General features: G+C 37.7%; 1 protein-coding gene across 1 annotated transcript in view; it reads left to right on the top strand.

Annotated features, from left to right (window-relative positions):
* QSER1 (glutamine and serine rich 1) overlaps positions 1–13,277 on the top strand; it is an 86,568-nt gene extending 73,291 nt beyond the window's left edge. Inside the window, exons 10-13 of the mRNA XM_023185517.2 lie at positions 2,040–2,137; positions 6,417–6,569; positions 8,240–8,335; positions 9,336–13,277. Of these exons, the coding sequence (XP_023041285.1) occupies positions 2,040–2,137; positions 6,417–6,569; positions 8,240–8,335; positions 9,336–9,476 (488 nt within the window). The 3' untranslated portion in view covers positions 9,477–13,277. The remainder of the gene's footprint in view (positions 1–2,039; positions 2,138–6,416; positions 6,570–8,239; positions 8,336–9,335) is intronic.
* The last annotated feature ends 10,882 nt before the right edge of the window (positions 13,278–24,159 follow it).

Below are 24,159 nucleotides of genomic sequence, written 5' to 3'. Positions count from 1 at the left end.
TAAAATAAATCATACCAAAGAGACACCTGCACACGTATGTTTATTGCAGCACAGTTCACAACTGTAAAGATATGGAAAGTGACCATCAGCCGATGAGTGGATAAAGAAAATATAGTGAATTCTATTCAGCCATAAAAAAGAGTGAAATAATGTCTTTTGCAGCAACTTGGGTGGAACTGGAGGTCATTATTCTAACTGAAGTAACTCAGGAATGGAGAACCAAATATCGCATGTTCTCACTTATAAGTGAGAGCTAAGCTATGGGTACACAAAGGCAGCATATACGGTATAATGGACATTGGAGACTCAAGACGGGGAGAGGGTGAGAAAGGGGTAAGGGATGAAAAACTACCTATGGGGTACAATGTACCCTACTTGGGTGATGGATGCACTGAAATCCCAGACTTCACCACTATACAGCTCATCCATGAAACCAAAACCACCTGTACCCCTAAAGCTATTGAAATTTTTAAAAAGTTGTTGTTAAAGAAGAAAATAAAAGGTACAGTAAGAATATGGCATTATAGTCTTATGGAACCACCATTGTATATGTGGTCTGTCATTGCCAAAAATGTTATTATGCAGTGCATGACTATATACTGTTTTATTATGTTCACATACTTAGGCACATATTCTAGTTTAACCTTAAAACAACTTAGCCATTTTGTGGATTAAGACAGATTCAGAGAAGTTAAGTGACTTGCTTAAGGGCCCACAGACTGGAAAGTGGCAGAGAAAGGATTAAAATAAAAAGTCTTTTAATTTCTGGTCCAGTTCTTCTTACCACATAATCAGAGACAGTACCCTATATATCAGTCATTTTCAAATAATGTGAAGCTGGAAGGGACTTTAGATATTAACTAGTCTAAAACATTTATTTTGTAAACTAAAGTTCAAAAGAGATTAAAGTTAGATAACAAGTTAGAGGTTGAAGAACCATGATTAGAACTCAGTTAATCCCAGGTCAGCATTTTTGCTATTAAATGTTATATTCCTTGCATCATAAAATATGCTTTTCTTTGTGGTAGTCATTTCTGTGTGGTTGTATTTTGAAAGATTTTTAAAAATTGCTTATCAGTGTTTTCTGATTTTTCTCTAATACAAGGGGAGAAAAATTTTTAAGGTTATTATTTTTAAATCACAAATGTTTAAAACTTGTTTTTGTAGAATGTAAATACAGTATTAGAACAGATTTAATCAGTAATAGAAAGACTATGTAAACAATCATTTTACTTAGCTGTGGAACTTGTGACCTGGATTCTGAGAATTTTTTTTTTTCCCAGAAAGGTTATTAGAGGCAGTTAGTATTATAAAATATAATAAATTACTATGCTGATAAATTAAGAGTCTAATAATCTAAAATGTTTAATGCTACACCAAAACTAATTATATTCTAAAAGTGCTTTTCTTAATGGAGCTTAAAGTTCAGAGTGGTGACATTGAAAGCCAAAAGCTTTGAATAGGAATCTTTGTCATAATTTTACTCTCCCCTCTTTTTCTAAAATAACTATTTTGATTCATATTTTTGGTACTGGGTTTTGATCATTTTTCTTCCCCTACTTTTTCTTTGCTTCAAATTAAAGTTAAAGTGACTTAATATCCCTTGGTCATACTCAGTGTTTTGTTAGATCAGTTTGTATTTTGCAATACTACGATTGTTCAGATTGTTCAGAGGGTAAATGAGGTCTGAAGAAATTAGGCAGCTTGCCCATTGGTCACATAGCTGCCACATATCAGTTCTATTCAGTTAAAAGCCAGTTCTAGTTTATCCAGCAGTTCTAGTTCAGCTAAAACTTAGGACTTTGGATCCTCATATAGTGCTCATCCCATCATCATACTGAGCTGCCTCTTTCTCACTTGCTATTATAAACCTACTTTTCAAGTTAACCTTTGTTCCGAAAGCTTCATGTCCAGTTTTTTGCAATCAATATTTTACATATGCCAATGAATTTAGTGTATGTTAATACATGTTTTGAGAAAAAGTTGGAATTTTTATTGTGTTTATTGATAGTTTATCCTGTTAAATTATAATGTTTCAGATGAGCTACTTTTACCTCATATGAAAAAAATAGATGGCATGCTAAATGATAACCGAAAGAGACTTCTTTTGAATCTTCATTTGGATCAATCATTCAAGGTATTTCCTTCTGATGACTTATTAGCAAAACTCAATGGCAATCATAGTCTTCAGTGTAATAGGAAGGAAATTTATGAAAATCATTCACTTACAAAATTTTTCACCTAACAAAAATTTGGTTTTTATTCATTGTAAGTCTATTTAGTTTGTCTTTTTTAGTGTTAATCATTTGCTTTTCTCCACTTAAATTTATTTTTTAGGCATTTATAGTTATCTATTGTATCTTCTATAAAATAATTTCCAAATGTCTCCAAAAATATTTCCTTTAAACTACTGTATTCTAATTTTGTTTTTCTTTTTTTTTTTGAGACGAAGTCTCACTCTGTCGCCCAGGCTGGAGTGCAGTGGCCAGATCTCAGCTCACTGCAAGCTCTGCCTCCCGGGTTTACGCCATTCTCCTGCCTCAGCCTCCCCAGTAGCTGGGACTACAGGCGCCCGCCACCTCGCCCGGCTAGTTTTTTGTATTTTTTAGTAGAGACAGGGTTTCACCGTGTTAGCCAGGATGGTCTCAATCTCCTGACCTCGTGATCCGCCCATCTCGGCCTCCCAAAGTGCTGGGATTACAGGCTTGAGCCACCGCGCCCGGCCTGTTTTTCTTTTAACATTTCAAAATTTTTACTTTTTGTGTGTAATTAAAATTAGCTTTTCCTTAGCACAGTTATCAAAATTCCCATTACTTGCCTCATTTATTCAATATCAGAGGAAACATTGATTTTTATAAGGGTAGGAAATGTATATAATTCTATCTGTTAATTTATCTTGGCAATATAAGTTGGTTTTGGTGTTATCAGAAATACAGAAAAGAGCTAATCTAAACTCAGATAATTTATCATAGAAGCTACTTAGTAATTTAAAAATTTCTAGCTTTTTTTTTTTTTTTTTTGAGACGGAGTCTCGCTCTGGTACCCAGGCTACATTGCAGTGGCACAGCCTTAGCTTGCTGCAACCTCTGCCTCCCAAGTTCAAGCGGTTCTTGTGCCTCAGCCTCCTGAGTAGCTGGGATTACAGGTGCCCACCACTACACCCGACTAATTTTGATATTTTTAGTAGAGACAGGATTTCACCATGCTAGCCAGTCTGGTCTTGAACTCCTGACCTCAGATGATCCACCCACCTTGGCCTCCCAAAGTGTTGGGATTACTGGCGTAAGCCACTGCACCCGGCCGAGCTTTTTATTTCAATTGGAGAAAAGGCACGCAAATTTATTAACATGCACATGGGAGAGAATCACAGAGTGATTACTCCCTAGCCTTTCTTATTCAAAGTATAATATCACATTGAGAATCATTTGGTTATATCTACTTTGGGGAACATTTTTTAATTGATGGTAACAATATTATACATTTGAATGTGTTCACATCCCTATTTATGTGAACTCCATGTAAAAGTGAACATTGACTTCATTTCAGTTAGGTGAAAACTGAGGCTATTAGATTATGTTCAAAACTAAATGACACTAAACTATCATAGTAGTCATGTATCCTTCACTGCCGTGTACTTGCAGCAGGAAAAAAAAGTTAGAAGCTAGTAAGAAATCCAGTACTAAGAATTTGGTCTCCTGACTCATAGTCCAGTTTGTGTTGGTTTGTTTGTGTTTTTGAGATGGAGTCTTGTTCTTTCGCCGAGGCTGGAGTCCAGTGGCGTGATCTCAGCTCGCTACCATCTCCACCTCCTGAGTTCTAGAGATTCTCCTGCCTCAGCCTCCCAAGTAGCTGGGACCACAAGCATGCCCCACCACATCCGGCTAATTTTTGTGTTTTCAGTAGAGACGGGATTTCACAATGTTGGTCAGGCTGGTCTCGAACTCCTGACTTCAAGTGATCCGCCTGCTTCAGCCTCCCAAAGTGCTGGGATTATTGGCGTGAGCCATGGCACTCGGCTCTAGCCCAGTGTTTTCTACTTAACTGCTGCCTTCAAATAAATGAAATATTCTTTTGTGAAATACTATATTTTGTGGAGACAAGGGAACATTTTTAGATAGGTGTTTTCTAAAGACTTACTAAATTTTAAAAATTACCAGGTTTGGCTAATCACTGTAGAAACGTCAAACCAGTTCTTTAACAAGATTTCTAATTCTGTTATTAGTTATTAATTTCGATAATTGTCATATAAAGCAATTTGCATTTCTTTTTTTGTTTTGGTTTTTTTTTTTTTTTTTTTTGAAACAGAGTCTCACTCTGTCTCCCAGGCTGGAGTGCAGTGGCGCTATCTCCGCCCACTGTAACCTCCTCCTCTCCTGCCTCAGTCTCCAGAGTGGCTGGGATTATAGGTGCCCACCACCACACCTGGCTAATTTTTGTATTCTTAGTAGAGATGGGGTTTCACTGTGTTGGCCAGGCTGGTCTTGAACTCCTGGCTTCAAGTGATCTGCCCACCTCCACCTCCTGAAGTGCTGGGATTACAGGTGTAATCCATGCTCAGCCTTAGCCATTTGCATTTCAAAGCCAAATTACATAATATTAAGAGTTATAATGATTTGAAGTAAAATATTATAAATAGTAGATGAAGAAAGATTTTTCTGTTCTTTAGAAATAATTAGTGTGCTTTCCTATGTTGATCTTGGTGATGTTAGAAGTCCTGAAGCCTTTTCAGGTTAATGATGTTCTGCCTTTTTCTGAAATCTGTGTACTTCAGATCATCTTAGGCATCTTGTGGTCATTGGAAAGATTTACATTTTCTTCTTTTATCTCCACTGACTTAGTGTGTGTTGTTTCCAAATTTAGAATGTTTAGACTTTAAATTCTATTTGTTGCAAATAGTAATTCTGGATCCAAAAATTGTCAAGGTGCATGTTTTAAATGGAAAACACCAGAGTACATGATAAGATCACAAATAATCTGAGAAAGGAATGAAGCTAGAACGTGACGGCAGCTCACTCTGGTAGAAAATGCCAAAAGTGTTATTGTTTCTATCAAATGAAATTGAATTCCTTAATACACTTATACTAAGAAAAATTTAGGTTGCCTGTTTTTAAAAAGGTACCATTTTCAGGGCCCCAGTACCAGGTGCTTGGAAATAATAGATGAGTTTGGAGAAGAGTGGCCTTAAAGGTTGTAACTGTTCATAAAACGTGCTTGTCGAATGAGGACTGCATTCTGAATCATAAATATTATAGGAGGACTTCAACATTTTTAGTGTCAAAATAAATGATGGTAGGAGCTTGATTTAATTTTTATAAAGTCATAATCAAACTAGTTAAATGTCACTACAAGTATCATTCAGTTATTGTTTGTAGCTTTTCAGTCAGGCAGGATGATTTGCCAAGTAGGTAAGGGCATAAATAGGCCAGTGGCTTATTTATTTATTTATTTATTTATTCATTCATTCATTCATTCATTCATTCATTCATTCATTCATTTAGAGACAGAGTCTCTCTCTGTCACCCAGACTGGAGTGCAGTGATGTGATATTGGCTCATTGCAACCTCTGCCTCCCAAGTTCAAGCAATTCTCTTACCTCAACCTCCTGAGTAGTTGGGATTACAGGTATGCACCACCACACCCAGCTAATTTTTATATTTTTAGTAGAGAGAAGGTTTTGCCATGTTGGTCAGGCTGGTCTCAAACTCTTGGCCTCAAGTAATTTGCCCACCTTGGCCTCCCAAAGTGCTGGGATTACAGACATGAGCCACCTTGCCTGGCCACCAATGCCTTTTAAAGGATGGAGTGGAATTGGTTTTACCACATGACCACTGTCAAAAAACCCATCATGCTCTGTTTTAGGATCTTATCTTACAGGTATTTGTCTCGCAGTCAAAATAAGCAAGAGAGGAGTGAAGTCAGGGAAGCACTACAGTGCTGCTTCTCCTCTGTCCTCATCTTCACCAGAGGCAGATGACTTCTTTATAGCAAGGTCCAGCCACATTTCACGGGGTGAGCAGTGGTTTAAGTGGTAGGGCTTTACTGAAACATATATGTGTCTCTTTCTCCTGCCTTGAAGCCAGAGACATTACTAGAAATTAGACATTACTAGGGTTCCCAGTGTGGTGTGCTGTTGCTTAAATAAGCAGGTCATAGAGTTGGCTCAGATTCAAGGGATGGGGAAATAGATTACATATCCAATAGGAAGAGCTGCAAAGAACTTGTGACCATGTTTAAACCCCAGCCTGTGTATGTATGTGTATGCATATGTGTATATATTTACCACATCCCATCAGTACACACACACTTCTCTGCAAATAGGTGTTTGTGTGCACACACACTTCTAAATTTTAGATAGCTAGAAGTAGTTTAGGTTAGTTTTCTTCTGGTGTCAGTTATTTTGCTTCATTGTTTTCCAGAATGCTTTGGAAAGTTTTCCTGAACTAACAATAATTACTCGAGATTCTAAAGCAAAGAGTGGAGGAACTGCTATTTCTAAAATCAAAATGAATGGCAAAGCTTATAATAAGAAAACTCTAAGGACTTCTAAAACAACCGCTAAATCTGCACAAGTAAGTGTAATTGATTATTAATGTAACTACCTCTTCCAATTGTTAATATAATTCCTACTTAAAACATTGAAACAAGCAAATATTTTACTATGTTGTCATTAAGTGTTAAGGTTTTTCAGGTAGGTATCAGCAGCACTGGCCTAAGGAAGAGGGACACGTGGTTGTTTATTTTTTTTCTATAGCACAGTATCAGGCATATAATATGTGCTCACAAATTTCTTAAATTGACTAATATGGAAGAAATAATCTCACGTTCGTGTTGATATATTCGTAGGTAGTTTTTTATTTTTTTAATTGCATATATTATGTACAAAATGTTATGTTTTGAAATTTGTATACATTGTGAGATGGCTAATTTGAACTCATTAACGTATGCATTACCTGTAATATAGGTATATTTTTAATTGGGTAAGCATGCACATAGATAAGTGAGTGCGCACAACACATTCCATAAAAAGATGAAATGTTTATTTCGTATCTGCAAAGTCATTAAAATTGGAATTTGCTCATCTTCAAACATAGTATAAATTGTTACAACCTTTTCAGAAAACAGTTTGGCAACATATCAGCTTCACAGCAAAAATGTATTCAGGGCTAAGCACAATGGCTCAACCTATAATCCCAGCACTTTGGGAGGCTGAGGCAGGAGGATCACTTGAGTCCAGGTGTTCGAGACCAGCCTTGGCAACAAAGCAAGACCCCATGTCTACCCTGCAGGGAGAAAAAAAAATTAGCCAGGCATGGTGCTATGCACCTGTAGTCCTAGCTACTTGAGAAGCTGAGTGGGAAGATCGCTTGAGCCCAGGGAATTGAGACTGCAGTGAGCTGTGATCACATCCCTGCACTCCAGCCTGGGTGACAGAATGAGACACTGTCTCAAAAAAAAAAAAAAAGTATTCTGTAGAAACAGATTCAGAAATGCATAAAAATACATACCTTTGCTCGTTGTAGGTTTGTAAGAGCAATCCAATTATGTACCACCAGTGTGAAGTTAGAAATGAAGAGCCACCTAATGTCATACTATGTGCTTTTTATAAACAAGAGATAGATTTGTTCATTCTTTCAAAAAAAATTTTTTGAGTGCCTATAGCATGCCAAGTACAGTTCTAAGTACTAAAGATACAACAGTGAAAACTGGTTAAAAGTCCTCACCCTCATATAGGGACAGCTTTATGTACTAAATGAAAAGGTAACCAATTTTTAGTTAGGTCAAAAAACAAGTTGGAAGAAAGAAGAAAAGTTGCTGGACAATATGTATAGTGTGATTCCCTTCTCAATACAGAATTAGTGTTATTAACATACATGTTATACCTAGGGGAAAAACATTTAAAAATATGTAACATGCCATCAGCATTGTTTAGCTCTGAAGCAGGAGATTATAGGGAGCTTTTATTTTATAAATCATCTCATATGTTTATTATTTAAATTTTCCTATAATGCTTAAATTTTTTCAATAATGCATATTTATATTCAGGATAAAGAATAAGATTTTAAAATATAATTTAAATTCTTATTTTGAATAAGTCTCTCCATATTAACACAACTGAATACCTACCCATATATGTCATTTTCGACATTGCCATTGAGACTTTTGATCCAGTATTTTCCTCAAAGTGTTCTTAGCTCAGATACTCCATGAAATATATCTATAAACTTTTTTCTTTTTATAGGAGTTTGCTGTCGATCCAGAGAAAATACAGTTGTATTCCTTGTATCATTCACTCCATCATTATAAATATCATGTTTATCTGATATGTAAGGATGAGGTAATTTCTTCTCATTTATTTAAAAAAGAAATGTTTTTCAGAACGTTAAGGAGACTCTAGCTATAGTATTTTGGAATGTTTTAAAGAGAATTGTGAAATACCTGTGTATATATATTTTGCCTATGTGTTCTATAAATAATGACTCCATTTATTGTTCTGAGTCTCTCTGCTATGTTTTGTGCTCAGATTTACCCTAGCCTCACCACCTCTTGTAGCAGCTATAATTGGTAATGTTTTAAAGCTGTTTATGCTTGCTTTACATCTCCATAATAAATGATGTTTTATTGCGTTTTGTTCTCTCACAGTGTATGATGATCTGCTTTAATTCACTTCAGTCACTGCTTTGACATCTCGCTGCTTTACTTATTACTTAGAAAGGCCTTATCCCACTTAATTGCAGAGAAATGGGGTTTTGTGCCTTGGCATGAAAAACTAAAAGTTAAAATTTAATTGTAGCTTCTAAGTTGTTCAGAAATTATACATGACAAAATATTACCTCATGGATGGGATATAAGCATTAATTTCCACAGACAGGTTAAATGGTTGTAGACAATACTACCTATTTAACCAGCAGTATCACTTCTGTTAATTAAAAAGGGTTAAGTTGGTCCAAGGCTATATCTAATGTGTTTGACAGTAGTCTGGTATGGAAAGATGCTCATAAATCTAACCTTTATATAGCAAAAGACAAAGCAAAGATGGTGAAGTCAAGATAGGTTGACTACTTTTACAATGCTCTAAAATGCAGAATCGACTCCAAAATTTGTCATTTGGCTTTTAATGTAATTGGAAGAAATGGAGGAAGTTTGAAGTACATTTTCTAGCCTTCCTTTCTGACCCCTTGGAGGCAAAGATGAGAGGACTAGATCTCACCCAAATTTATCTGAAATAATAATTCTCCATGGATAGAATTAAGAAAAAAATTAAATACCGGTACTTGTAGTTGAACTTAAGTATGAAGTGATAAGTATAAGCTAATTTGGCAATTTTCTTTTTTTAGATTTCTTCGGTGCAGAAAAAAAATGAAGATTTAGGACAGGAGGAAATTGTTCAACTTTGTATGAAAAATGTAAAATGGGTGGAGGACCTCTTCGAAAAATTTGGAGAACTTCTAAATCATGTACAGCAGAAATGTTCCTAACTTTTCCACAAAAATCCCATCTTTCTGTAGCACTAATGAAATGGCAGATATGGGGTGGTCAGAGATAATCAGATGTCAAGTAGTGGTCGTCTGCAGGCCAGCCGCTTCCATCACGGAACTGTCATTGCCACCTCTGCTGAAGGACAGTGGAGCGCCTTTAGGAAGGAAGTTAGTCCTCTGGAAATGGACCTAAGTCCCACCACATTTTTACCCTAATGAATGATTTTTCTATTTTGTAAACCATTGGGTAACTTCAGTTATATTTTCAGAAACATTTTTTGACAAATGATGAAGCATGCACTAAGTATAATTTTTCTTTATTGCTAGAGAAATAACACTTAAAGTAACGATTTTTTTTTCTGACTCTGGCTAAACACCAGAATGACAGAGAAATGGCAGAAACCATACGTTTGTACTCACATCTGGCCACAAAACCAGAAATATTGTACATTATGTAAAGAGGTCTGGTGTGGTGTGACATCCTGTATGAGAATATCATCAATTTAAAATATAAAATTTGGAAACTGTTCTGCTTTACAGACTCCTTTTACTCTTAACATGTTCAGGAAACTGGATGTGGAATTGGTGCAATTCTCTGACTGCTTTTTGTGTCAAATTATATTGTGACAAAAAAACAATGACATACTATTTTCCCTATCACAAAGAAAAGTATTTTCGTTTATACTGTGTTTTTTCCTTTGGAAAATTTTCAATTGTACATTTTATTTCACTAATAGTTGTATTTTTCACAAGGAAAATGTTGTGGTTATAATTATGTTTGATATATCTCTACAACACCTTTTGTTATTTTCAGTAAATCTTATTTAGTTATATATTGAATTTCTATTGTGAATTCTATCTTGAAGTAACCATTTTTGTTCATACAAATTTTCTTCAGTGTTATCCAGAATATGCATTCAGTACTAGAATTAGTTTAGCTTTATAAATAGGGCTGTGTTAGACACTGCAGTAATTTTCTAATTCATAAAATAAACTTCTTACTAAACTAGCACTTGATTAACTTGTCGAGGTAAAAATCTAACTACATTTACATTTTGAAGAATAAAACTGATAATTAGACTATTTGCAGTGTTAAACACAGCTTCCTTAACTCTTAGAACTGGAAGTTGTAGAGCTCTCCTTTTGGTGCCTTTCCAACCTTTATACACACTATTGTAGCTTTCTTAGGTTTGATAGGTAGCGTTTCAAGTAGTTTAGCTGAGACAGTGAATGTATTAGGTTCAACATGACCTTGTGTTTTATTTTGTGTTTGCCAACAGGATGCCTTATTTGTTTGAGAAAAAGATTTACTAGTGTCATTCTAAACTATCTCCTTTTTTAGGATTCTAAAGAAGTTAATCATCATCCTTTTGTTTATTTTACCACCATTTAGTGCCTTAAATCCTATCAAGAAAGCAGTGTTACTGCTCAATGCCCAAATAAAGACACGTGGATATTGCTATTTTCTTGCTTTTGAGTTAACAGGCCAACTTTTTATACTTAAAACCTCAGTAAACTGGCAAAGAATTGAAGGTAACGTGATTTGATTTGAGAAGAAAACATTGTAGCATTGAGTGAAAAATGAGTATTTGAGTTAAGCTTACATATTTATTTCTGATGGTTATCTTATTAAAAGCAATAATCCTTAATACTGTACTTGCCATTAGACTAGGTACTCAGTAATGGAAGTTTCTCTCAAGGGTTAAATGTTCCATTTTTGAAAGTTTTAAAAAACCTGTTTGGGTGGTTTATTTTGAAAACAAAAGTAACCTATAAGATTCATTTTGCCTAACTCATATGAGAGTCACAGAGTATCAATGGTGAGAGCATCATAAAATGAATTTTCCAAGTGGAGAAGAGTAGGAAGCAGCCATATTTCTTTCTGATATTATTGACTCTGGACAGAATTGATGTCTTTCATTTCCAAAGTGCAGAGTAGGGAACTACATCTCCTAATGTAGCATTATAAATATACATCTTTATATTACTCTTCCAGCTTATGTTCCTAAATCATTGATAATTTAAACATTTTTAAAAGCCACCTTAATTTAGGTGGCTCTTGGAGTCGATGTGTGAATTCACTAGCCACATTTTCTTCATGATATGCCTCGTGGCAAACAAAGATGTTTCCTTAAGATGAATTTTATGTTTCCCATAGAAAATAACTCATTTCCTTTGGCACTGCAGTTGCCCTCAAACTGCTTGCAGTTGTATTCATTTTAGTACAACAAAGGTTTTCATAATACGGGAGGCCAAGTCTATGATACTGCCTCAAAGAGACCCTATTGTTTAGATGCATCATCTTCTCTCATTTGATCCATAGAGCATAGGCAAAGACATCAACCTCAGGCCTTAGAGAAAAGTGGAAATGTTATGACAACTATCCATGAGTTACTGCTTTTTATGAAGTTAAATGCAGTCATGTGTTGCTTAACAGCAGGGATACATTCTGAGAAATGCATTGTTAGGCAGTTCCATTGTGCGAACATCATAGTGTACTTACACAAACCTAGGTGGCATAGCCCACAACATACCTAGGCTATGTGGTAAACCTGTACAGCATGTTGCTGTACTGAATACTGTAGGCAGTTGTAACACAATGGTATTTGTGTATCTAGACATAGAAAAGATACAGTAAGAGTATGGTATTACAGTCTTACGGGACCACTGTCAGATATGTGGTCTGTCTTTGAAAAGTTGTTACACGGCGCATGACTATAAATACCTAGCTGGTTAGCATTTACATTCCTTGCCAGGGAGTTTGAAATTTATAATATAGAAATAACTTTAGGTTTTAGGTAGAGTTAAAGAGGTAAAGCACATGTTGCCACAACCCAGGAAAGTATTTTTAAGAAAGACTGGATTTTCCTACCTTTAGAGATCTAAAAAAATTTAATATAAAAAATCAGTTTGTGCTGGTGTTTATTACTAGTTCAGATGAGTGCCTGCTGAAGGGCTGCTTTGTCATTTTCATTATAACCCAGTTTCCACTTACTTGACCTCTCAGTCATAAATGTGTAATGATTTATGAATTAGCACAGTAAGTTGACACTAGAAACTGCCCATTTCTGTATTACACTATCAAATAGGAAACATTGGGAAGATGGGGAAAAAATCTTATTTTAAAATGGCTTAGAAAGTTTTCAGATTACCTTGAAAATTCTAAATTTCTTTGTTTCTAAAACTTGAAAATATGTAGATGGACTCATGCATTAAGATTGTTTTCAAAGCTTTCTTCACATTTTTAAAGTGTAATTTTCCTTTTAATATACATATTTATTTTCTTTAAAGCAGCTATATCCCAACCCATGACTTTGGAGATATACCTGTAAAACCAATATAACAGCAGGGTTATTGAAGCAGCTCTCTCAAATGTTGCTTCAGATGTGCAAGTTGCAAATTTTATTGTATTTGTAGAATACAATTTTTGTTTTAAACTGTATTTCAATCTATTTCTCCAAGATGCTTTTCATATAGAGTAAGATACCCCAGGATAACTGCTTCTGTGTCAGTTGCATTTGACGCATAACTGCACAAATGAACAGTGTATACTCTTGGTTGTGCATTAACTTACATGTATAATTTTTGGCGTCTGTGTTCACAAATGCATGTGTTAGCAAATCACCTTTATTTATAAGTGACAATAATTGAAGTTAATGATATAAAGAAACCTGCATTTGTAGTCCAGCATTTTCATTTGGTCCATAACACAATGTATGGAAATGTGAAAGACAATTTTGTACATTTGTTTGTTACTAACTCAGATCATTAAAATGAAAACAATTTTTTTAAACAAGAAAATCAAAATGTTTGAGGGTTTTTATGTTGTTTGTTTTTTTAAGAATTGAAAACGGGTATCATATAGCCAAAATCATCATCATGTTACAGATTCCTCACACAAACTAAACAGTTATTAGTTACAAATGGTATAGGGCCCACCCATTATTTTCTCAGATTATTTTAAGTTAGTATTTGATGAATTTTGCATCCTTAGCTAACAATAGCAGACCATATTTAAGAGTTTCTGTTTTAAGATGTAACTCTTTTAGTCCTTTTCCACCTATAAAGAGTTATAAATCTGCCAGGCACAGTGGCTCACACCTGTAATCCCAGCACTTAGATCGAGACTGTCCTGGCCAACATGGTGAAACCCCATCTTTACTAAAAATACAAAAATTAGCTGGGCATGGTGGCGCTGGCCTGTAATCCCAGCTACGCAGGAGGCTGAGGCAGGAGAATCATTTGAACCAGGGAGTCGGAGGTTGCAGTGAGCCAAGATCACGCCACTACACTCCTGCCTGGTGACAGAGCAAGATTCCATCAAAAAAAAAAAAAAAAAGGTATCAATCCATTGATGTATAAATCCGTTAACTTATATCTTTCTAGTTTTATCTGAAAATAGTCCATAACTAGAAGTAACTGATAATATCAAGCTATTTCTGTCATCTCTATTGAGTAAGTTAAAAAAATAAAAACATGTCCTGACTGGACTAGTGAGTTGATTTTCTGAATTAGATTCTGCCTTAATCTTCATATAATATTTTTAGCATATTAAGTATTTCAAGTGAAGATACTGTCGATGTGCTTGCTATCTTGTAGTTTGGATTGTAAATGCAGTGAATCTTCATGCCTTTATACAGTTAGAAAATGAATAATGCAATAGGTGATCTGTATCAAATATTTATCATCTCAGTAAAGTCTGAAAAAAAGTTTTTTTACTTCTATAACATCTGTTTTATTCTCCATTGGTTGTTGAAATTGCTGTTCATTTTAGTATTTTCCACAAAATATTTTAGAAAATAGTCATTATTCGAGTGATCTATATAAACCTGAATGACAGCACATATACTACACTGCTCTGTTAATGTTTTGTTACTGTCTGTTGTTTTGTTTTGTTTTGTTTTGTTTTTGTGACAGAGCCTTGCTCTGTTGCCCAGGCTGGAGTGCAGTGGCACGATCTCAGCTCACTGCAGCCTCAGCCTCCCAAGTAGCTGGGATTATAGGTACAAGCCACCATGCCTGGCTAATTTTTGTATTTTTGGTAGAGACAAGGTTTCACCATGCTGCCCAGGCTGGTCTCAAACTTCTGGCTTCAAGTGATTCCCCCGCCTCAACCTCCCAAAGTGCTGGGATTACAGGTGTGAGTCATTGCGCCCGGCCTGCTGTCTGGTTTTGTTTTACCATACTTTGTCTCAGACACACTCTATAAACTCAACCTGAACCTTCTCTAGGAAGAAGTGAAAGAGGTTACTTCTACTCTTTGGTTTTCCAAATAGAAATTTTTTCTACTCGAAAAATATTAAAGCTATTCATGGCTTGTTTTTTAAAAACTCAAAACAATATGGAAAAGTGTAAAGAAAGAGATATAAACTACTCTCCACTGAGCCTTTTTTTTAAGGTGGTGTGGGGTCTCCCTCTCTTGCCCAGGCTGGAGTTCAGTGGTGCGATCACTGCTCACTGCAGCTTCCACCTCCTGGGCTCAAGGGATCCTCCCACCTCAGGCTCAAGTAGCTGGGACTACAGGCATGCACCACCACGCCGTGCTAATTTTTGTAGTTTTTGTAGAGATGCGGTTTCACCATGTTGCCTAGGCTGGTCTGAAACTCCTGGACTCCAGTGATCCACGTACCTGGGCCTCCAAAGTGCTGGGATTACAGGCATGAGCCACTGCACCTGGCCATACTAAGTCTTGATACTGGCCTAAAACATGCTTTCAGTTCAATGTGGTATGGGTTACAAGATTTGGCACTCTGGGTTGTTCCTTTTCCGTGGCGTAGCTTTAAGTGAATTCCTAAATTTGGCATACCAATGTGTAAATTAAAAAGCACATTCTGAAGTGAAGTCAAAAATGATCTGGGTTATTGATCATTTTAGGTTATGTATATATCTCTTCTTTAGGTAGGATGAATAATTTAGAGCTGACTGGTTTCAAATTAAAGGAAGATACAATTACCAATTGGTCTATTGTTAAACCTTATCTATTTTATGATGTTAATCAGGAGTCAAGATACTGCTTTACAAAAATAATGTGTCTTGCATTAATTTACCTGTGGGTAAAGTTTACTATTTTCACCTAAAGTATAGATTTTCTTTTAATTTTACTCCTTAAAGTATTTAGAATAAGGCAATGACAAAAATAATTTAAGACATAGATTAAAAAATAAAGGGCATAGTAGAAATGCTTTTCTAAACCACATCCAGGAATATCTTTCACCCACCTGCCTTCCCCTCCATGGTGGCCCAGGCCTGAGGGCATCTAAATTCCCTAAAGTATACGGTTTTTTCCTTGCCTCCAGTCCTTCCTATTCCTCCTGTTGAATTAGTCTTCTTCACATCTTAGTCTTCAGATTTCACTTTAACTTCACTTCTACTGAACCAGATTAGGTTTTTTTGTTTGTTTGTTCCCTTGTTTTGAGATAGGATCTCAGCTCTGTCACCCAGGCTGGAGGGTAGTGGCACCCTCACAGCTCACTGCAGCTTTGAACTCCTGGGCTCAAGCAATCCTGCCTTAGCTTCCTGAGTAGCTGGGATTACAAGCACACACCACTGCACCCAGCTAATTTAAAATTTCTTTTTAGAGACGGAGTCTCTCTTTATTGCCCAGGCTGGTCTCCAACTCCTGGCTTTAAGAGATCTTCCTGCCTTGGCCTCCTAAAGTGCTGGGATTATACTTGTGAACCACTGTTCCCGGCCCAGATTAGGGTTTAATCCAATGGACCAGATTAAGTGCCCTCGGTTCCTCCAGCAAGAGCATGTTTGATGCTTTGTTGTGGTTGTGTGATTGCTGGACTTTCTTTGCTGCTGGCTCCTATCCTCTGATAATAGGATTTACGAGTTTTGCTCGCCACTGCATCCCCATCATCTCATGCACTGTCTGGAACATAGTATATTCTCATTAAACATTTGGCAAATAATTGGACATATGAAAAAAGTCACACGGAATATTAAAAAGGTTAAAAACAGGAAAGTATTCATTGGATTTTGTAATAAAGACACAACTTTAGGAGAATTGCAACTTCAGAAGAAAATGACTACACCAACAAAAATTGCTGATGTTTTATGAAAGACTGAAATGCAGTAGCTATCATTTTTTACATTTTACCCTCATATGCAGAAAGAGCTCAGGGACTGGGACATACATTCCTCTATCTGGGGCTTGAGATTCTCCAATAGAATAACTGGGGAAGAAAGTACTGTCAAAAAAATTTTTTTTAGCCTGAGGTGGTGTCACACTCAGGAAGCTGAGGCAGGAGGATTTCTTGAGACCACGTTCAAGGTTGCAGTGAGCTATGATTCACCACTGCACTCAAGCTGGGCAACACTGTCTTAAAGAAACAAAGTTTCTGTGAGATGCACTCATGAACTAAACACTGTGGTAGGGGGAGTCCATCTACTTGAGGAGGCTAAGGGAAGACTTTGCGGAAACAATAATGATTAGATGAACCTCAGCGGTTAGGAAGCCTTAACAGAGCTGGCTGATGAAGAAGGCATAATGCTTAGTTTGTTTTCAGGAGAATGGTTTCTGCTCCAGTTTTGCCACTAAACTGGCTTGATCCTCAGGCATGCCATGCGAAACCTAATCTGAATCCGTTTTCTTATCCTGAAAGTGAAGTAAGAAACAGTCTTTTAAAGCTATCAATATTCTTTGATTCTAGATAGACCGGAATGTTGAGAGAAATGCAAAGAGGCTCAGTTAGCAGCACCAGAAGATCAGAGCAGCAGAATAGTAAGAATGGAAAGGTCTTACTACATTTTTTCACTATCTTACAAGATTTATTTCAAAACCGTTAAAAGCTATTTTATACATACACACACACCTTAGCCATCTAGTTCATCTTGTGACACTACTGTAAAATTAATTAGAAACATAGTGTCGCCAGTCAATTTTGAAATGCTTAGGGTCTGTATGCACATAGTCTTCATTTTTATATCTCCAACAGCACAAAGTATTTCACTCCATAGGTACTTAATAGGTATGTGGAACAGATGGGTGAATATATAAATGAGAATTTACTTAGAATCAGTTTAAAGCGTTCAAACTGGCCTCTTAAAATAGGTCAAAATACTCTGTTGTCAGTGGTACATTCCCTGCTTTCCCTTTCTTCTTCTTCTTTTTTTTTTTTTCCAGAGGGAGTCTCGCTCTGTCGCCAGGCTGGAGTGCAGTGGCACAATCTTGGCTCACTACAATCTCCGCCTCCTGGGTTCAAGCAATTCTCCTATGTCAGCCTCCAGAGTAGCTAAGATTACAGGTGCCTGCCACCACCCCTGGCTAATTTTTGTATTTTTAGTAGAGACAGGGTTTCACCACATTGGCCAGGATGGTCTCGATCTCTTGACCTCATGATCTGCCCACCTGGGCCTCCCAAAGTGCTGGGATTACAGGCATCAGCCACCATGGCCAGCCTCCCTTTCTGTCTTTAAGAGAAAGCACCTCTCTTACAGTACCAGTTATTTTCATATCACTCTTTAATTCTCCTCACTCTGCTTACTTCACAACATACCAGAGTCCATTCTCCTAATTTGTATTTTGAATTTCTATTTAATCCATGGAAGTGAATGGGCTATCATCAGAGAGCAGGTATCTTGGAGCAGTGAAGCAACAGAATTCAAAACACCAGCAACAGACTAACAGAAAGAACCTGGCTTTTGAATCAAGTTTTAAAATTAACCTTGTTTACTTAGACTTTATCAATGACTTAAGAACCGTTTACGGGTCACTCAGTAGAAGATCTTTATAATGTCAGTCCTCCATTGAGTTTATTATAAGATAATATTTGACTTAAGTAGAAGTCAGGAAGTTAGGGTTTTTCATAGTTGACACTAACGTGAATGCATTAACATCATCACAGGAGTTTGCAAACAATCCACTATCAAAAAGATTACACATTAAAGCACCTTTTAAAGGCACTACAAAACAAAAACTTGCTTTAACTGTGCCCGTACTGTTCATGAACAAATATTCTGCCATCCAAATGAGAAATACAAGTCCACCAGCATGGTGGTTCATACCTGTAATCCCAGCACTTTGGGAGGCCAAGGTGGACAGATTGCTTGAGCCCAGGAGTTCAAGACCAGTCTGGTAACAGAGCAAGACCTTGTCTCTACTAAAAATGTTAAAAATTAGCTGGGTGTGATGGTGCTTCTTGGGAGGCTAAGGCAAGAGGATCACTTGAGTCCGAGACATTAGGGCTGCAGTGAGCTATGATCATGCCATTGCACTCCAGCCTGAATGAGCAAGACCCTGTTTCAAAAAAAAAAAAAAAAAAAGAAAGAAAAAGAAAAGCCATCGCTGTGACTGCTATAGCTGAGAGCCTCACTGTTTTGTCTCCTCAGGCTGCCCTAACAAAATGCCATAGACTGGGTGGCTTAAACAACAGAAATTTATTTTCTCATGATTCTGAAGCCTAAAAATCCCAAATCAAGGCTGGCAGAATCAGTTGCTGGCAAACAGCCCTCACATGGCAGAGAGATGGCAAGCCCTCTGGTGTACCTTCTTATAAGGGAACTATTCCCATAATTAGATCCCCATCCTCATGACCTCAATGAACTCTAATTACCTCTCAAAAGTATCTCTAAATACTATCACATTGGGGCTGCACAGGGTTGCTCACACCTGTAATCCCAGCACTTTGGGAGGCTGAGGCAGGAGGATCACTTGAGGTCAAAAGTTGGAGACCAACCTGACCAACATAGTGAAACCCCATCTCTACTAAAAATACAAAAATTAGCTGGGCATGGTGGCAGGCACCTGTAGTCCCAGCTACTTGAGAGGCTGAGGCAAGAGAATCGCTTGAACCCAAGAGGCAGAGGTTGTAGTCAGCCGAGATGGCACCACCGCACACCAGCCTGGGCAACACAACAAGACTCGGTCTCTAAATAAATAAATAAATAAATACTATCACATTGGGGGTTAGGGCTTCAATATAAGAATAGCAGGACTGCACAAACATGCCGTCCATAACAACCACTGACTGAGGTGTCAGCTACAGCACAGAAAAGGTGAAAGCCTTGCAGACAGTCATCACTGATTGGCTTAAAATTCTCTCTAGTCTATCCAGAAGCAAGAACATCATTTATTTACACTTTTCTCTTCTGCTGTAGGATTTTCAGATGTTCACAGTAACTTTTAGCACAGACAATAAAGACCAGTAGTAGAGACCTTTGCCACTGAGCAATATTCTTTGAACTTCACAAAGGGAATTGTATTCCGTCAATTCCTAAATAAATCTTGCCTTTTGCTATCTCTCTCCTCTGTCTTTTGGTCCAAACCACCATCACCTCATACCAGGACTACTATAGTAATCTCTGAACTGCTGCCTCCCCCAGCTGCTTTCCTTCAGTCCATTCTCCACAAAGCAGTCTGATTTTCAAACAACTCTGATCATGTGAGTCCCGTTGGAAATCCATCAGTGCTGCCTATTGTTGGTAGGATAAAGGCCAAAACGCTAATAGAAACCTCTACTTTGAACCATCATGGACTAACAGGGCCAGATATATCTTTCTGCTTCATTTAAAAGTGAGGACAAAAGAAGTGAAAATTGTTTTCAAACATTGAACAATGTGCAGCACAGGACAGTAATCTTGAGAGAAGGGAAACAAATCACTAGTAAGAAAACAACTCAATTCTTAAAAGGACAAAGGACCTAAGTAAACATTTCTCTGAAGACATACAAATGACCAGCAGGTATACAGAAAAATGATCAGCATTGGTCAGGTGTGGTGGCTCATGCCTGTAATCCCAGCACTTTGAGAAGCTGAGGTGGGTGGATCACCTGAGGTCAGGAGTTCAAGACCAGCCTGGCCAACATGGTGAAACCCTGTTTCTACTAAAAATACAGGAGGCGGAGGTGGCAGTAAGCCGAGATCATGCTATTGCACTCCAGCCCGGGCAAAAAAAGCCAAACTATCTTAAAAAAAAAAAAAGGGGGGGGAACCTTCATACACTGTTGGTAAGAATATAAATTAGTACAGCAATTATGGAAAACAATATGGAGGTTTTTCAAAAAATGAAAAATGCAGGCCGGGCGCAGTAGCACACACCCGTAATCCCAGCACTTTGGGAGGCCAAGGCGGGTGGATCACTTGAGGTCAGGAGTTCAAGACTAGCCTGGCCAACATGGTGAAACCCCGTCTCTACTAAAAAATACAAAAATTAGCCAGGTGTAGCGGTGTGCACCTGTATTCCCAGCTTCTCAGGAGGCTGAGGCATGAGAATTGCTTGAACCCGGATGGCAGAGGTTGCAGTGAACTGAGACCACACCACTGCACTCCAGCCTGGGTGACAGAGCGAGACTTGGTCTCAAAAGAAAAAAAAAAGGAAAAATACAACTATCATATGACCCAGCAATCCCACTGTTGGGTATATATCCAAAGGAAATGAAATCAGTATGTTGAGGAGTTATCTGCATTCCTATGTTCATTGCAGCATTATTCACAATAGTGAAGATATGGAATCAACCTAGGTGTCCATCAACAAAGGAATGGATAAGGAAATGTGGCATACGCACATGGTGGAATGTTATTTACCCTTAAAAAAGGAAGTCTTGTCATTTTTGACAACACAGACAAACCTGGAGGACATTATGTTAAGTGAAATAAGCCAGGCACAGAAAAACAATTACTCCACGATCTCACTAATAAGTGGAATTGGAAAAAGCTAAACTCTTGGATGCAGAGAATAAAATGGTGGTTGCTAGAGGCAGGGAGTGAAGGGATTGGGGAGATTTTGGTCAGAGGACATAAAATTTCAGTAAAACAGGAGGAATAAGTTCAAGAGATCTATTGTAATCATGGTGACTATAGTTATTAACAATAAATACTTGAAAATAGGCCGGGTACAGTGGCTTAGGCCTGTAATCCCAGCACTTTGAGAGGCTGAGGCGGGCAGACTGCTTGAGTCCAGGGGTTCAAGACCAGCCTGGGCAGCATGATGAAACCCTGTCTCTACCAAAATGCAAAAAATTAGCCAGGCATGGTGGTGTGTGCCTATAGTCCCAGCTACTTGGGAGGCTGAGGTGGGAGAATCACCTGAGCCCAGGAAGTTGAGGCTACAGTGAGCCACGGTTGTGCCACTGCACTCCAGTACTCCAGCATTCCAGCCTGGATAGCCAGAGTGAGACCGTGTCTCAAAAAAAAAGAAAGAGAAAGAAAGAAAATTGCTAAGAGTAGATTTTAAGTGTTCTCATCAGGAAAAATGGTAAGTATTTGTGACAATGCATATGTTCAATAGCTTGATTTAGCCACAATGTATATATATATATCAAAACATCATATTGTATACCTTAAATATATACAATGTTTACTTTTAAATACAAAAAACTAAAGGCAAAGATTGTCAAATTAGACTTTTTTTTTGAGACAGAGTCTCACTCTGTCGCCCAGGCTGGAGTGCTGTGGCTCACAGCAAACTCTGCCTCCCAAGTTCAAGCGTTTCTCCTGCCTCAGCCTCCTGAGTAGCTGGGATTACAGGCACCTGCCACCACACCTGGCTAACTTTTGTATTTTTAGTAGAGATGGGGTTTCACCATGTTGGCCAGGCTGGTCTCGGGTGATCCACCCGCCTTGGCCTCCCAAAGTTCTGGGATTACAGACATAAGCCCCGTGCCTGGCCTTTGTCAAATTAGATTTTTAAAAAACTTCATGTAGCCTACAAGAAGCCTACTTTACTAAGAAGATATAAATACTTAAAAGTAAAGAGGTGAAAAAAATACATACTATACATAGTGGGTTGAAGGGTGGCCCCCACAAACATATGTCCACATCCTAATCCCCAGAATTTATAAACGTGACCTTAGTTGGAAATAGGTTTTTTTGCAGATATAATTAAATTAAGAATCCTGAAATGAGATCATCCTCAATTATCCTAGTAAGTGGATCCTAACTCTAATGACAAGTGTCCGCATAAAACAGAGACGAGAAGAAGAAATGCAGAGGATAAGGTGGCGTGAAGACACAGGCAGAGACCAGAGTTGTGCAGCCACAAGCCAAGAAACACCGGGAGCCACCAGAAACTGGGAGAGGCAAGGAAAGTTTCTCCCCTAGAGCCTTTGGAGGGAGTGTGACACTGTGGACACCTTGATTTTAGACCTCTAGCCTCCAGAATTGTAAGAGAAGAAATTTCTGTTGTTTAAGCCACCACGTTTGTGATAATGTGTTATATTAGCCCTAGGAAACTAATATACCATGTAAATGCTAACCACAAGAAAATTGGATGGCCTATATTACTATAAAAGTAGACTACAAAGCAAAAGACTACTACCAGGATTAAAGAGAGTCATTTCATAATGATAATGGGGCCAGTGCATCAAGAAAACTTAATAACAGAGCTCGAAAATTCATGAAGCAAAAACTGACATAAATGAAAGGAGAAAATGGCCGAGCACAGTGGCTCATGCCTGTAATCCCAGCACTTTAGGAGGCTGAGGCGGGCGGATCACCTGAGGTCAGGAGTTTGAGACCAGCCAGACCAACATGGCGAAACCCCATCTCTACTAAAAGTACAAAAATTAGCCAGGCATGGTGGCACACACTTGTAATCCCAGCTACTTGGGAGGCTGAGGCAGGAGAATCGCTTGAACCCAGGAGGCAGAGGTTGCAGTGAGACGAGATCACGTCATTGTCCAGCCTGTGCGATAAGAGCGAAACTCTGTCTCAAAATAAGTAAATAAATAGAAAGGGGAAAATAACAAACCTACAACTCTAGATGGGTATTTCAATATCCCTCTCAATAACTGACAGAACAAGTAGGCAGAATGTCATTAAGGATATAGATGACTTGAATAACACTATCAACTACCTTGACCTAATTGATATTTATAATATGCTATGCCCAACAACAGCAGAAGACATTCTTTTCAAGTACACACAAAATGTTTTACCAATATGGATCATATTCTGGGTCATAAAACAAAATTTAATAAATTTTAGTGGATTCAAATCATACAAGGGTATGTTCAGTCTCTGACCACAGTAAAATTAAATTATATTATACAATACCAGAAAAATACGCCTGGGTGTGGTGGCTCACGTCTGTAATCAGAGCACTTTAGGAGGCCGAGGTGGGCGGATCACTTGAGATCAGAAGTTTGAGACCAGCCTGGCCAACATAGAGAAACCCCATCTCTACTAAAAATACAAAAACTAGTCGAACATGGTAGCACATGCCTGTAATCCCAGCTACTTGGGGGGCTGAGGCATGAAAATCGCTTGAATCGGGAGGTGGAGGTTGCAGTGAGCTGAGATCATGTCACTGCACTGCTGCCTGGACCACAGAGTGAGATTGTTTCAAAAAACAAAAAAAGACAAATAGCTGGAAAATCCCCCAAATACTAGTAAATTAAACAAATTAACCTCTGATCAAAGAAGAAAATAATAAAAGAAAGTAGAAAACATTTCAACTGTATTTAAATGAAAAGATAACATCAAACTGTGTCAAATGTAGCTAGAGCAGTGCTTATGGGGAAATTTATACTATTTAAACCACATTAGAAAGTATAAATTTTATGTCAGTAAATTTGACAATTTGAATGAAATTGATAAATCCCTTGAACAGAAAATATCAAAGCTCATTCAAGAGAAATAAACCATGTGATCTTTTACCCTGCAATCTCCCTGAAATTTCTTCTTAGTTGTCATAGTTTTTTAAGGGTTTGTTTTGTTCTGTTTGAGACAGAGTCTTGCTCTG

This window comes from Piliocolobus tephrosceles, chromosome 13 (genome assembly GCF_002776525.5).
Source record: "Piliocolobus tephrosceles isolate RC106 chromosome 13, ASM277652v3, whole genome shotgun sequence".
Lineage (NCBI taxonomy): Eukaryota > Metazoa > Chordata > Mammalia > Primates > Cercopithecidae > Piliocolobus > Piliocolobus tephrosceles.
This window is presented reverse-complemented; position numbering and strand designations above follow the sequence as displayed.